This window comes from Seriola dumerili, unplaced genomic scaffold, assembly GCF_002260705.1.
Source record: "Seriola dumerili isolate Sdu_G_001 unplaced genomic scaffold, Sdu_1.0 BDQW01000331.1, whole genome shotgun sequence".
In the NCBI taxonomy this organism is placed as follows: Eukaryota; Metazoa; Chordata; class Actinopteri; order Carangiformes; family Carangidae; genus Seriola; species Seriola dumerili.
This window is the reverse complement of record NW_019174586.1, coordinates 12,526,913-12,542,714: the sequence shown is the minus strand read 5'-3', so window position 1 is coordinate 12,542,714 and position 15,802 is coordinate 12,526,913. Positions and strand designations below refer to the sequence as shown.

Genomic DNA, 15,802 nt, shown 5'->3' with positions numbered 1-15,802 from the left:
TTTTAAATGGCTTCTAAAAAGTTCTTTCACATAGCTTAGAAAAATCTGTTTTAAATATTTCAAATATCTTTACCTTGCTTACTTGGTTTCTATTTTCATTTTTTATCTTCAGTAATTTGTCTCCATGTTTTTGTTATTTTTTCCTTGTGAAACACTTTGTAATCTGATTATGATGACGTGTATAAACTTAATCATAGTATTATAATAAAAGAAACACACATTAGATTTATTTCCAGGTCAGTTGCATGTACAAGTTGTTTGTCTTGGTGTTGTGGTGCATTACAATCAAGAAGTAGAAGGTAAATAAACATCTGGTATAAAGAATTCAGATTTATACATTGGATAAATCCAGGTATCACTTCATACTGTGTAATATCCTCCAATCAAGCGTTAGACACCTTTAAAAAAAACTCAAACTTATAATTTAGGGAAAGATGATTTCTTCAGACATCTCTGACAATATTCAAACTACAGGAGAGAAATTAATGAGTAATCAATATAGTCACTGATATATGGGGGTTAGGGTTATGTAAAAGTTATACTAACAGAAGACTGGTTTCCAGGATTTATTCATCTTCATTGGAACAGGGTCTTTCCACAGTGTATGTTAAAGCAAGGTGCAAATTTAACATTACAAAATCTCCAGGTGGGTTTTAAGAGAACGAGGCAGTCTAAGCCAGATTTCATTACTTGGCAGTTTAATACTGTGGGCACATTTTGGCCAGTATCAAAAAAAGCCCAGCCTTGATCTCCTGACAGCCAGAGTCAAAACACACACACACAAAAAGCATCAAAATCAAACAGACTAAAGGTTTAAAACAGTAAATCACTTTTAATTTAGTTCTCTCATCGGCAGGTGAGCTCATTTTAAACATGATGACAAATGAAGTGCATCGGTAGAAGAAGCCTAACAGGATTTGATACATGATTTGATACATGCTCCATTCAGACGCGTCCATGATTCCACGTATTACAAGCCAACATTATTACTCAAATAAAAGCACTACAGTTCAGCTCTTGACCTGATAGAATAAAAAGATAAGACAGATCCATCGCTAGATACAACGGTGGCAGCAATACACAGGATTGCCCAAGCAGTAAAGTACACGTTCCTTTAAGAAACAGGGAGAGAGAACGCGAAAAAACCTAACCTCTGGGTTTTTTAATCCCCAATTCAAGTATTATTTACCCTTTTTTTTTTTTCATGTGTTTGCGTGTTTTGATTTGTTTTTTAATAAATTCAAGTTCAGCATGAAAAAACAAAAAAAAAAATGACAAAAGTCCAGATAATACATGTGTTGGTAGAGGAGACGAAGAGGAAGAGACTGAGGGAGAAAGGAGTGACATTCTGGGTTCCTCAGAGGGAAACGAAAAGCAGCAGGTGAGAAAGAAGAAGAATCAGGTGGGAGGTGGGAGGGGGATAAGGGGAGGAGGAGGAGGAGGAGGCAGCCATCTTCATGAGAGACAGATGTTGAGACTGGCTCCTGAGTTCAGCAGGAGCTGGCATGACTTGATGGTGAAAGCTCTCGATCAAACCTGCGTCAGTTACCAACAGAAATCCCTTCGAAATACTGATGATGTCACATTTAGGAGAAAGAATGAGGAGGAACCGAGTCAAACGAGGGCGTGCGAGTGTAGTTGCCCTTAACTTTGACTAGAAATCAACAGTTCCTACTGATTTTTTGCTCCTAGGTGCGATGCAGTGAAGGGTTTTTGTTACGTTTTGGGTTTGTCCAATTGGTTCCTGCTGCGGTAAAAATCAATAACCACTCAAGTAAATTGAATGCAAACAGTAATCTAACTCAGGTTTGGAGCCCAGGCGTCTCACTGGCGCTGGGCAGAGTAGCGCCCATCGCTGGGACCGGCGCCCCGTCCAGAGCCGAAGCTGGGTTTCTGTGCCATGCCTCCTCGGGTGGGAGGGCCACGGGGTCCTCCGCCGCCTCCTATTCGCTCTCTAGGACCGCCGGGACCTCCAGGGCCGCGGGGCCTCACGTCCCGCCTGTCGCCCTCCCTGGCCGACCGAGTCTTCTTCTCCTCCACGTTCAGACGGACGTCGCCTCTGAACTTGATGGGCTGAAGAGACGAGAAACAGGCACAACTTAACTCGAGTTTCTTTTATTCTATGAAACATAAAATGATCCCGACTGTACAGTTACAACTCAAACTTCAGGTTTTAACTGAGCAAGCTCAATATGCAAACCCCATAAAACACCACGAGAGGAACATGGTAACAATAATTACCTCGTGGGGGCTACGACACTCAGGAGCTAAGGGTATTTTAAACCAGCAAAAAAAAAAAACCCTCTTAGCAAATAATCGGCGCTGCATCAAAGGAAATAAAAACTCACCCTGTTGCTGAGGATCTTCTGTACGGGTTCAGAGTCATCAAACACCACAAAGCCAAAGTTTGGAAGCTTCCCTCCGCTGTTGATCCTCAGCTCCAGGACTGTACCATACTCTGTGAGGAAGGAGGAGGCAAATTTTATTTACCACCGTGGTAAAAACAACAGTTTGGGTTTGGAAGATTTACACATCAACATACTCTAACTTTAGATTTTTGTAATATATTCTTACTTTCACTTGTTTTGAGCTTCACTCACAATATTCCTGAAATGTTTTATAAACACAACGAGCGACTCTACAAACAGTTTGGAAATGTGCTGGATTAAAGTGTGAAATACAGATTTATTATCAGCCATTAACACATTCGCTTTGAGTAAAGTGAGCCGTCTGCCATCAGTCACAGTTTATAAACCACTTTCTGCTGTGACAGATTGTGATATTTAACACTGTGGTTGTCTAAAAGTTCACACAATGAACCTGTGACTCTGCCGCCATGTGTCACTATACATATCAATGCTTACGTTCAAAGAACTCCTTCAGTTCAGTCTTGTCCACGTCGTGAGGGACGTTGCCCACAAAGAGCTGGTGGGCGTCAGGGTACCTGACCACCCTGCGACCCTCCGACTCGCCCTGCTCGCCCTCTCGCACTGAAACACAAACAATTCACCAGGTCAACAGATGAGCTATTAGATGCTATATGAGCTATTACATGTACAGACATGCTGGATGTGTGGGTCAGAGGGTGGTGGGACTGTCTCAGTGTGATCTGGATCTGTGGTCTCGTTTGTGGATTTCAGGCTCGACGGTGCAGGTTCATGTGTCAGGACAGATACTCTTCAATAAAACACTTTAAATTTTACAATACAGAGCTACTTCAAATGTTTGGCGCTTGCTCCCAGGTTTACTTTGATGTGATCTCGTGGGACCAGTTGTGTGTGAAGTGCTGCAGCTGGTCTTGGACTGAGGACAATGTGTTCAGGACGGACATTTCTGAGCAGCTTTGTTCCAAACCTTTGAACACCGTCACCTGCCACTGGTCAGAAATGTCATGTGGTGCATTTCAGGCCTTAGTTACAGAAGTTTTCATGTGCTAACACACCTGCAGTCACAGTGAACACACACACACACACACACACACACACACACACACACACTCTGTGCCAAATTCAACAGTACACATCAGATTTGATGATGTTTAAACTGTAGTATCAGTCTCGCACTTGTTTACCTGTCAAAGTGAGCACCTGTTACACTTGGGTCGAGGCCACTTAACCACCGTATATACCAGGTTTGTATGAGTGTGTATGTCTGTACCTGGTCTGGGTCCTCTGTGTACCGGCGGAGCACCTCCGGGCCGCTGTTCCCTCGGTCTCTGGTCTCTCTGTGGTCTCTGTGTTGTTGTCTGGGACTCTGGCTTCACCTCCGCTCTGGGCTGAAAGAGTCAAACACACTTTTATAAGGAAAGAGAAACAAAGACAGAGCAAGGATGAAGGAAAAAAAAAAAAAATGTTTGCCCCCGTTGGGATTTATCACATAACTTTGGGCAAATAAAGAAAGAACAGCAAGTTTCATTATTGTCATAAAGGTAGAGCCAGCAGGGGCCGTTCATCTCGACTCAGGCAAACAAATCAAGTTTCCAGTTCTGCTTTCTGGAGGGTACAACACAGCAGCACAGGATGCATTACCCTCCCCCTCAGAGGAGATGAATGTTACTAAATGAGATCTCGCTGGTGCCTCAAAACAACAGGACAAAACTATGAGTCAGGTTTTCTTCAAAGGATTTGTTAATGGAGGCGAATTGGCCCGAGTAGAAGGTGGTATTTTTTAGGTGGAGGTCGTCTTAAACCCTTTTCACACCTATGAGTTTATTTATTTATTTTACACACACACACAGGGGAGAGAATGTGAGCTGCTAGCTGGTAAATCGAACCCGAAGCGTCTCGTCTCCGGGTTGGAGCTCCTGTCGGTCTCGGAGCCTCGGTGACAGAGGCTTCGATCTGTGATTATGTGTTTTTAAAACTTATTTGGGGGCTGCAGCTTCACTCTTTCATCCTAGATACTGTGTTTATATCAATGATGATTGGAGCCAGAGCTGATAAATACCCACTACTACTGCAGAGTCATTTGACCCGGGTGTGAATGCAGATTGTTCCCTTTTCCATTGCCAACAGAAGCCTGATGTTAGCGAGTTTTCTGACCAGTGGAAAAGGGGCTTTATGTTTGAGGAGGTTCAGATCGGGTATTCTTCTTGAACAGAGAGTTTTAGCATCTTCTCCTGTAGCCTTCATGTTGCGAGGTTAGTGGGTGTTTAAGTCTTTCAGAGGCAGTCAGCCCTGAGAGTGTTTGATTAACCTGCAGGAGTTTCTGAAGGCTGGTTTAACGTGTTTTGCTGCCACAGAAAAAAAAAACAAAACAAGTTCACAGCGTCTCCAGAAGTCTTTACCATGAACCCATCTGTCCGACAGCCGAGAATCTCAGCTGTCACAGCTGATGAGTCTGAAAACACTTTTGCTTATGTATATGTTTTTGTATGTTTGTTTCACTTATGAGAGAAAAGGCCTCAGTAGCGAGGACTCTCCTCGGATCATGTCTCAGGGGAACTTCCCCACGAGTGAACAAGTGTTTCCTGTCCTGTTTGTTTTTCTCAAACAAATGTTGGAAAATAATCAGTCTCTCTATATATTTGAGCGGATATGGTCGTTAATATATTATGTATTTGTTCAATTAATTCATTTCATTAATTTTCTGATACAGTTTTAAAATAATATCCTGATGCCCCACTTTAAAGCACAACTATGACAAGAATTCAGGAACTCATCAATGTCATTACAAGCTCATTACTATATAAGGCATAAAGTGAAGCCTAGGGTCAATAGAAACTAGAGTAACCAGGTTTTGAGATGAGGATCTTAAACGCACCGGTGCTGTGGGGGTGACTTTGACGACATGTGGGGGGATTCCTGAGACTGGGACAGCCCCACTGGGAGGAAGGTTCTTACTGGTGACTGATGCCCAGGAGAACGGCTGCAGAGAAGACAAGCAGACACGATTTAATCAGGGCTGATGGATAATCAAAGATAATGTACAGTGAAGGCAACATTACACAGGTTTCCCCAGTTTAACCTGATTTACCTGTGTTGTGTAAACATGCTCCATCAGTGAAAACTAATTATGTGAATGACTCTGCTAACAAGATCCAGATCTCTCACACTGAGGTTGCATTCAGGTTCAGACGTACCCTGTTTTCTTCTGGGGCGGCGGGGGCGGGTTCGGCGGTCACAGAGGTGGGTTCTGTAGTCGGTGGGGCGGCGGCAGGGCTTTTCTCTGTCTGGTCGTCAGCTGTGTGTGAGTCTGTTTGTGTCTCCAGCAGCGTCTCCGACTTCAGCTCCACGACTGCAGCCTCGGCCTCTTTCTCGACCTCTGGCTCTGGCTCAGGACTCGCTGCGCCCGCCTCCTCGTCGTCGCCGGGAACCGCCGGCTCTGAACTACAAGGGACGAGTAGAAGACAGTTATAAACACGTGTACTTATGGTAAAGTGTAGTATAAATAACATTCATATGCAACTTTAAGTGCTCTACAATAAAGAGCATTACAAACATCAAGTTCAAACAAAGCCTGTTTCTCTTGCCTTACAGTGGGAATCTTGCCTCAAGGAAAAACGCTCATCTGATGAAGTCAAAATGCTTTAGGTAAACTGACATGTCACAGGGTTTTTAATCTTTTAATACAACAAACACTGGAACTAACCCAGAAAACCCTTCAAGCAGCTAAAGTCAAAGTTTTGTCACACTTTTCATTTCGTCTTTGGTCACCAGGGAGCGAGAACTGTGACCATGAATGGAAATTTTACACGTTCATTTTTGAGTGTGCGTTTCCATACCAGGGTGTCGGGTCGTAGAAGGGAGCAGACTCCTCAGCAGCGACGTCAGGGGAGGGGACCCTCTCCTCGATCTCCTCCACCTCGTCCTCGGACTCTGACGACACACAAACACAAACATGTTGAGGACAGTGAACGCCACATCCACCTTCCACCTTCCACTGCCACCATCTTTTAATCGTGACTTTAAATCTCAAACGAACATCTATATTATTCAAATTTATACAAATATTACTCTACGAAAGAGAAATCTGAAGTTATGGTTAATAAACTGGATATAATAGAATGACTGGGTGGTTTCAGTTTTCCTAAAAGAGCTTGTGCTTTAATCTTGGAACTCAATTTTTCTGTTGTTCGATTTATTGCTTTGTTTATACAGACATCAAACGTCATCAGGGTCTTTAACCCCCGCAGCAGCTTCAACCACCATAAATAAAAGACACAGCGGTTCAAAGAGAAAGCATCAAAGTGCTGAAACAAGTCGTGCAATAGACTGAATGAGAAACTCGTCTCTGTAAAATCATTTAGCTTCGGCCAAATAATAGCAAGATCAGAAAGATCGTGTCTATAGGAGATGAAAAGGCAGCAAGTAGAAAAAAAACAGATCACAGTTAAAAAAAAATAAATAAAAGATGGATGTCATCTCACCTTCTGGAGGCTCAGAATCAGAGTCACCGAACACCTCGTCTTGGTAACGGAACACGTCGTTATGGACGTAGAATTTGTTTGCAACGGTACCCTGGAATTAAAAGAATATTATATATTATAATTTCTTCTACAATCAAATCTGATCCTGACAGTGTGCTGATGGACAGAGGAAGAAGAAGACGAACCTCAGGTGCTAGCACAAAGGTCTGCATGAACTTCCTCATGGGCTGCATGTTGTTGGACAGCTCGCCCATCACCTGCACCACCACGCCCTCGTTCAGGGTGGCGTGGGCGTCCACGTGTCTGATCTTGGTGTGACAGTCCCGGAAACTCAGAGCCATCACCCTCTTATGGATCTCCTGCAGAAGAGAGGAGGAGGTCGAATGAACATAATCAACCAGAGCAGAGCCTGGAGGTTTTCATCCTCACGTGCTTCCGGGAAGAGTTAACCTCGACATCCATTAACATGTTCCAAAGACAAAAGCTTTTGTTTGAAGAGCACTACATGTCTTTACCCATCGATCTGATTTAACTTATTACAGTATCAAATGATTTCTACTCAAGAATCCTTCCTGCTCAAGATTGGAAATTTGATTTTTTTTTATGAACCTCATAAAACCTCAAAGGAAAAACTGAAATTCAAGCATCAGCTGAGTCTAAACTGCATCCTGCACAGCTAGCAGAACATAAACTGCACACTAGGGTCAATCAATATTGACTTAAATGAGTACAATTATATTGAAGGGGATTTTTTTGTTCGTCTTTTATAGTGCACTACACAATAAACCTCTGTAAGTGGCCGTTTTAGAGGCAGCAGACTGAGGCAGAGCGCAGTCATTTATGCAGCTGACACAGCCGAGGCTGTATCTATAATAATCACATTCAAACTTATTACTGTGATCATGAACAATACACTATGGCAACACCCGCACTGCATACATAATGTTTGCATTTAGGCGTTTCCTCATCATCAGTTCAGTCTTACTCCTCGTTAGGTTCAGGTTTTACACCTGAGCTGCACAGATTGAAGGAGAATGAGTAAAATTTTAAGAAAACTAATTCAAACGGAAAAAGTACAACGCATACTAAAAAAAGAAAATCAGCAGCTTAAGAACAGAATATATAAAAAAAACAAAATGAAATTAATATTAAGGCAAATGTCTCATAAAGAGACAAACTGTCCAACAGAGAGAACAAGAGACGGGCGACCTGTTAAGAAATATCCTTTATGGACAAAACAGCTTGAGAAAACTTTTATTTCAGCCCAGTAGTTTTTTTTTTTCCACTCTGTGTTAGTGCGTAGGAGTGAAGTGCAGAGCCTCTCTACGGAAATAACATTTTTAAAAGCTGTTATCAAGCCTACTTACAGATTGTCCATAGACGGCCTCTACTGGTTTGCCGTTGCTGTCCAGGCCGCCGTGCACGTAGGAGGAGTTCTTTCCATAAAACCTGAGCACAGAGACTAAAGGTTAATTTGTTCCACAGAGGACGGGTTCTCACACATGCACATTATTACTACGCAACGCCCAAAATACTGCACCAAAGGCAATAATTCAATGTTTCATCACATGACAGTCGGGACAGGTGATGGTCGTACCTGTGCAGGTAGTCAGGGGCCTGGTTCAGGAGTGTGTAATACTGTCGGACAAACTCTCGCCCGACCAGCTGGGCACTTGGCTTCTCCATCACCATTTCTTTGGTCAACTGGAAATCTCTGCAAAGAACAAGAGGAACTCCATCAATTAGTCATTTCAGTAGAAAACTTAATCAGACACAGTTCTGATAATCACTTTATCTTTTCAGTTATTTTCAGTTATTTTCAAACAGACACAACAAAACGAGTGTTTGTCGCATTTCTGTTTTGCATCGGTGTCTCTTTGGGTGTGGTATGGTATATATGTATGTGTTGTTCAATATTCATATGTACTTATCATATGCAGCCATAGTTCCATCCTCTAAAAATGAATTAGTTCTTCAAAATAAAGAAACGGGAATTGAACCACATTACTAAATTCATACAGTGGGTGCAATACTTGAAAGTCCCACGGGGGGAAAACTACCGGTGATTATACGACGCTATGACAACAGTTGTCACCACGGAGCCGGATAGCTGCTGCCTTGTTGTGTCTTTGTTGTTGTGTGTGCGACTTTGAGGAGACCTTGCCCCCAAATATCACACATGCATCATTTTGCTTCTTCACTTCTGAGAATTGACATCCCTGTGATGGATCATCCATTCAGACCCCGTCCCATGAACAGCACGGTGTGTAAATCAGGTTAGGTAAACATGACCTCCAATTTCACAACAGAATACAATATCTGACTCTCATCACGGCTCATTTTGTAATTTGTTTTTCTGGACCGTGTTGAAATGCCGGCGGCGCGAAGTGTGTTTGATCTGCAAAACTGACTTGATTCTGAGGAGCGTTTACTGCCACATCTGGGTGCACCGACATGAAAACAGCCCGCCCAGGGCACGGAAAACAAACCCAGACATTTGCCGTTTGTTTTCAAAGCGACTGATTAAAAAAGAAAAAGTGAAATTGCACAGTCACTGCACTCAAATGTCACTCCTTTCTTCTCTTTACATCTAGAAATCTCACACAATCTTTTTCTGCGGAGGAGGACATAAACAAAAAGTACTGACCAGTGGCTTTTTGTAGAGTTGTATTATTTGACCTTCAGGCATCTACTGAAACATGCAAGACATTGTCCCATCAACTCCAGGTGATCCTCAAACTGGTGAATTCTGGCTGTAGGTAGCACTTCTATCCACATTACCACCCTCCTCAGCTGGAAACCAACTATTACGACATCCTGCTTTGGTGGATTTCCATTAGTGGTTAATGTCATTGATGTAGCTGGTAAAACGTGAAGTGGCTAATGAATACTGGGATGCATCGGGATGAAAAAACGTCTTAATGTTTCTTTCCAGGCGTTATCCAGTATCTATTCCGAAACAGTATAATATTCCAATCTGCTATGAACGACAAGCTGTGGTAATCTATAATAATGCATCAAGTCTACAGTTAACTCTTGTTAAAGATCCATTACGGCTGCAGGAAATGACTTATGCAAACTCTGCCCATCAAATATGTGCTACGTTCACACGCCAGAACACTGGCTTTAAATAACATGCAAATTTGGACATCAAGAGAAGAAAGTGACTTGTCGTTTCTTGCACTAAACCCTGTTGCCTGATCCCTGCACTGAACGCACCACCGTGTGCGTATAGCTCAAATGAATGCTTAGATAACATACCAGGAAGAATGGTTTACAGTGATTCTCACTTTGAGCAATGAAGCATGCTTCGACAGACTCACAATCTTCACCATTTCCTGTACATTTCTGTTTAGTAAATGCGACACAGCAGTTACGTTGGCATTAAATGCAAGTTGTCATCTATATTCATATTTGCACACACTGCCTACACGCTTGTCGTCTATTTCCAACAAGTTTGCCAGGTGATTTTAATAATAACCTTGCATGAATTGAAACCGATGTCTGTCTGGAAGACAATAAATATTAATTTGTAAAGCTTAAAAAGGGTAAAGGAGGTGATATTATATACATCTGTCACTATTAACAACGCATCCTATCTGTGGCTTCCCACTGAAGAAATCTTAAAAAAGAAAATGGAGCACAACTACACTGTTTCATATTTAAAAAAAAGGCTCCTGATTCTTTACACTAACGCACTACAGCTGCAGGAGTACAGTGCATTTGATGGTGACTACTCCCAGTCGCAGATTTAGTGCTCTAGTGAGCATTTCCTTCCAGGTGATTAGTGGTAAAGAAGCTAAAACATGCAAACACACCGGTGTGGTCATTCAGCAACAACCAGGGGAACGAGTGCTTTCGCTAATGGACTGTCTGCCACACCTGTCCGCACAACCTAGAGCCATCTGTTGTTCTGGCATACTCTTAGCAACCAACACACAGGCAGCAAACATTAACTGATCCATCAGGTCTAAGCCAATCACTCTGAGGAGAAGCAGCCCAATGTGTGCTGGGACAGATCCAACGCTTCCAGCGGACTTCAGGGGGGCTTTGGCTTGGATGAGTCCAAGTTTATTTGGAGAATAAACGCATATAAGGACATGCTACGCTGCAACAGCCGTATCCGACAGCAGCTTGTGTAAAAGTGGAGAGCATGGCATGCGGACAAAGGCCACGCCGTGCCCGCAGTGACGGTGCCATCCATGCTATCCACCGGCCTACACGCACTCATCACCAGTCATGGCGGCTCTGCCCGTCGGTGGGACTTAAGTGCAGTCCACCGACGGTTTCCAGATATAACCTGGGCTCAAATGGCACCCTGGCTGGCCCACTGCGGAGCTAAACCGCGACAGCTGGGCGAGCACACGGCCCCCAAACTAGGGCAGACACAGGCAATAGCTCGGTTTCAGAAGCAGCCCCAACACGTGTCCCGGCCAGTCCCCGGCCACACTTTCCCGATCCCGTCGGGCTAAATAAACCCGTTAGCTAGTTCAAAATGAAGATGAAACAATAAAGCAGACATGTAAAATGTTTCAAAGGGGTCAATTATGACTAAAATTGGCGAGAAAGGCGGTAGAGAAAGACAGGAAGGGAGGGAGTCACGACTGAATGAGCTAAAAGTGGGCTACACAGGGGTAGCGGATATTTCCTGGAAACCAAAAGTGAAACAAGACAGTGATGGCGGTGGTTTTATCCTGACACTTCAACATAGTAACAACTACTACACCGCCTGTGGCTAATTTAAAATACATAACTATCAGAAATAATGTTTAAATTCAAACAATAAGGCATAATAATCGTGCTAATGCCAAAGGTTGCTAACAGCGCTCACGTCTCTACACCAGGATGTAGACGGAGCCCCCAGAGAGCGACCCAGTTAATCAAACGAATGCGATCGGTAACAAATTAAAACTTTCCACGCTAAATTGGTGACAGTTTATCTTAGACAACAACTTACCAGTGGGTCAATTATCAAAAAAATAAGTCGTTGATTTAGAAACAAGTGATTTCTTTGAATCACCTCGGCGGCTGCCAGAGATACTAGCGGCTTCACAACGTGCTGGAGTGCTCGGTTACCGGTTTCAGCTCGGCAGTCGAGCATGACGTCCCGCCCCTTACGAGACCTCTGGCCAATCAAATTCAAGCTCTGTGATTCATCCGCCAATTGCTGATTCTACCGCAAGGCTCCCTATTTTCTGGCCAATCCCAGTGAGCGGTGGCTCTACCTGGAGTTCTCAAGGGGACCAATCACATCGCAGTAATACTTGAAGGAGCGTTTGTTTCTTAATCTGGCATCTGCCGGTTGATTTTTAGGGAGCAGAGAGCGGTGCACCGGTGGCTCTTCCTCGCTTGGGGGCGACAAAACTGCATTCGGAGTTTGAACTAATTTAATTGGAGTGGATGACTCATCACATTATGCAGTTTATTCATTCATTTTAACCACTTTCATGTTTCAAATAAAGAGGGTTTGAGGTACGGATGTGCATAGTTTACCGTGTGGCCGCAGTGTCCCTGGTTTCTGGGACCTTTGTTGCAGACAAAATCATCCAAACTCATGGTCCACTTATTAGCTTTTTCTTGAGCTTTCAACTGCATCTAATTGTTTGGTGTGGATGGAGTTTTCTCAGATTTCACCACGTGACCAACTGTGGGTCTGGTTACAGTTTAGGGTTTACTGTACTCTGCTTTCATCTACATAATTTGATCAACTGCACATTTCTCAGGAAGTTGCACCACTGAAGAAGAGCAGTTCCCGAAGAAAGACTCTGTCAAAATCTAAATTTAAGACCTGAATTGTTATGTATGAAAAGTTATGTTCATTATCAAGACATCTGACAATTATTTTCCTTAAAACTCAATTGATTGTTAATTTTATAAAATTAGATAAATTAGCAAAATATACCAACAAATTAACACATTCAAATTGCTTTGTTTTGTCATTTTCTGTCAGTTGACTTATCAATAAATCAAAGAATAATGTTGTTCTAGATCACTGGTTGGTTTCTCTTCGTCTGGGGAAATCATCAAAATGAAGCTGAAACTGTATTGTAGGGGCCGAACAACAAACTTTTTGCCCCAGGGCCCCCCAGGAGGTTAATCCAGCCAATATCAGGGAAAAGATAGTAAGTGAACATTGAGTTATTTTGTCAAACACCAAGGTCAAAAACTTTGGCACTGACTCATATAGTGGATGTACTGGAAGATAAACCTAAATTCCCAAAGAAAAAAGAGTCATAAGTAGGATAACTCTCTTGTAAGCCCCGGGGCAAACTTTTATTTTGTCCCCCAGTCACTTGTCATAATGTGATTAAACACAAATTAATTTTGGAATATCTACATTATGACACAGGCTCCCTCTAAAAGTCAAAGCGTTAAGAACCTCATCTTGCCAGTTGATATTGTGATTTAATGTTGCATATTCCCAAATCAGTTAATTAAATTACCTTAAACCATCTGATAGCCAGAAAATGTAGGACATGTGGGGCCCTGCACCATTACCATGCATTGCTTGTAATCATCAGCCTTGAGATTAGAATAGAATAGAAGAGAAGAAGAATTTAGAAAGGTTTTCAAAGAAAGAAAGAAAGAAAGAAAGAAAGAGAAAATACCACATTCAGTTACGTCAAACAACCCAAATAGTCACTTTGAGGATGAAACCTGGGACTTTCTACATGTTGTTGCCCTCTGCAGTAGATGGTTGTGTGGAAGCCCACTGTTATTTGAAATAGAAGATACAGTAACTATGTGAAAAACTTAATGGGTTATTGCTTGATTTTGGTGCATGAAAACAACACGTCAACGTCTTTTATTGGTCGAGCAGAACAGGTAGAAGCCTATCAACATTTGTCAGTATCACAAAGAGTCTCCAGCCAACATTTATGTGAGTTAATAACAAATAATACGAAAAGAAAAGATAGATCTTTAAACCATGCTGGGACACTGGTGTGTGTTTGAGCCTATTTAGATTCATTTTTGAAGAGTAAAAACACCAACAGACTTTAACTCCAGTGGAAGGACTTCTATTGAGAGAACAGTGTGTTTTTTTTATTTAATTACAGTACCATACCCTCCCTCCTGTTCTTCTTCTCTCTCAGCCACGGCGTCAGACTGAGACAGAGTGAAGCAGGAAACTGAAAGCGTTTTTTTCCCCCTGCTGTGGCTGAGAGGAGGGACTCTGGTCTTTGTGGACTAGGCTCAGCTGTTGTTTCACATTTTTTACACTGGAGTCTGGATGAACGGGTGGGGATGGTAACAAGGTGCTCCGACTCTCCCTCTCCTGTCTCCCAGGGGACCATGAAGCAGCTCTGTGCACAGCCAGACTCTGAGCATATAACAGTCAAGTGTAATGCAGTTACCTTAAAGCCACAGGCAGGAGATTTAGTTTAACACTGACCAGCAATATGGTAGTTTTATGATAAATTTACTCCATTTTCTACCATAAATACTGTATATTTATGTTTAAAGCATACAGATTGTTCACTGTACAACAATCAAGATTCTCTAAACCTTTTTCATGTGGAAGATTTCCAGCACATTTGTACACTATGCTAAATTCAATGTGATCTAAATGGCTTTAAAAGTATGCTATGCATTGGAAACATGCATAAAAAGTCTGTTTCCACAATGTCTTTGTAACATATTTTGAGTCCATTTAGACTCATTTTAGGTGAACCTTTCAGGTTCTAAAGGCCCTTCATTCTTACAGTACAACCACACAGCTGTTTTCACTCACTGCCTGATTACCCTGCTTCAAGGCAGAGCCACCGCCCGCTCATTATTCTCTAAGGGAAGCAACAAATCGCTAATACAGAACAAAATCACAAGTGGACAAATAGCCATGTCAGTGTTGCAGCTGGCGTCTGGTGACCTCAGTAATCAACCTGAGCGGAGGTGTAAACAAAACCACTGAAAACACCTGTGTGAGTAACTTAAAGGACAGCGACACAATTATTTAAGTCTATCTTACAAAACAACTGTCGAGTCATACGAACAGATTTTGTCCTCCATCACTTCCACTGAAAATTATATTTTAATAGCCAGTATGAACAGGAGGAATGGTCACAGTAAAAAGTGGTAATAATAGGCTAAAATCTGTCTGAAATTCCACATCCCAGCAGCACGGTGAGAGGTTACACCACTAGAGTTCAACAAAAACAAAATTTTCAGCTGCTTGACAACTGTGTTTTAACTTTGATTTAAATGTGCTTTGAACTTGGTGAGTGGCTTTTAGGTTGTTGTTTTTGTTTAGCTCTAAACCTGCATGGTTTTCAGTTGCTTTAGTTGCATTCAGTTTTATCTCAACCATAAAAGGAGCTATTTGTAAGTTTTGCTATTGCTACAAAGCTAACGTTAGCATTAGCAGCTGCTTACTTAACCAGTCTGTTGAAGAGAGTTACACATTGTTGTGTTTACAATACAAGAGGTTATAATACGTCGTTTGAGCAGCTACTTGTTCATGGCGGATTAGATACGAAAGTGACGCAGTATTGGAAAGTAGCAAGACAGTTGGACCAGGCTGGGGCTAGCTGGTTAGCATGCTAACTTCAGTAGCTACAAGAAAAGAAGTGATAGAAATAGAAGCAAAACAAGAGAGGGGGGGGGGGCAGCTCCTGGTGTGTAAAGGAATCATGTTTGATACTGAACATGCAACATTTCTGCTAGACTGGCGAGTAAACAGCTGCTAATGCTAATGTTAGCTATGTAGCAATAACTAAACTTACAAATAGCTCCCTTTAAAAATAGTTTTAGCTTCATCAATTCTGCATTTGCAACGAGCCCAAAGTTTGCTGTATTACCTGAGCTCCAACATACACATTTTTTTTTGCAGCATCTCAAAATGATGTGTTGCTTTTTCACTTCAGGTTTGTTTGTACCGCTGACAAACACAACCACAAGGTGCTTCCATAAACAGAGGTGATTCCTCTTCTGATAGGA

At 42.3% G+C, this 15,802-nt stretch overlaps 1 protein-coding gene across 2 annotated transcripts; it reads right to left on the bottom strand.

Annotated features, from left to right (window-relative positions):
* Nucleotides 1–205: 205 nt before the first annotated feature.
* Nucleotides 206–11,938, bottom strand: g3bp1 (G3BP stress granule assembly factor 1). Of its 2 annotated transcripts, XM_022760332.1 has the most exons (12): nt 11,826–11,938; nt 8,466–8,582; nt 8,236–8,317; nt 7,054–7,227; nt 6,869–6,959; nt 6,224–6,317; nt 5,582–5,828; nt 5,263–5,367; nt 3,658–3,775; nt 2,865–2,990; nt 2,349–2,458; nt 206–2,073 (listed from the first exon to the last, which is right to left on the bottom strand). In XM_022760332.1, exons 2-12 carry the CDS (start codon nt 8,558–8,560, stop codon nt 1,825–1,827), a joined length of 1,491 nt encoding a protein of 496 aa, XP_022616053.1. In that variant the 5' UTR covers nt 8,561–8,582; nt 11,826–11,938; the 3' UTR covers nt 206–1,824. The 2 variants fall into 2 exon arrangements, with proteins under 2 accessions (XP_022616053.1, XP_022616054.1); XM_022760333.1 differs by lacking the exon at nt 5,263–5,367.
* Nucleotides 11,939–15,802: the final 3,864 nt, after the last annotated feature.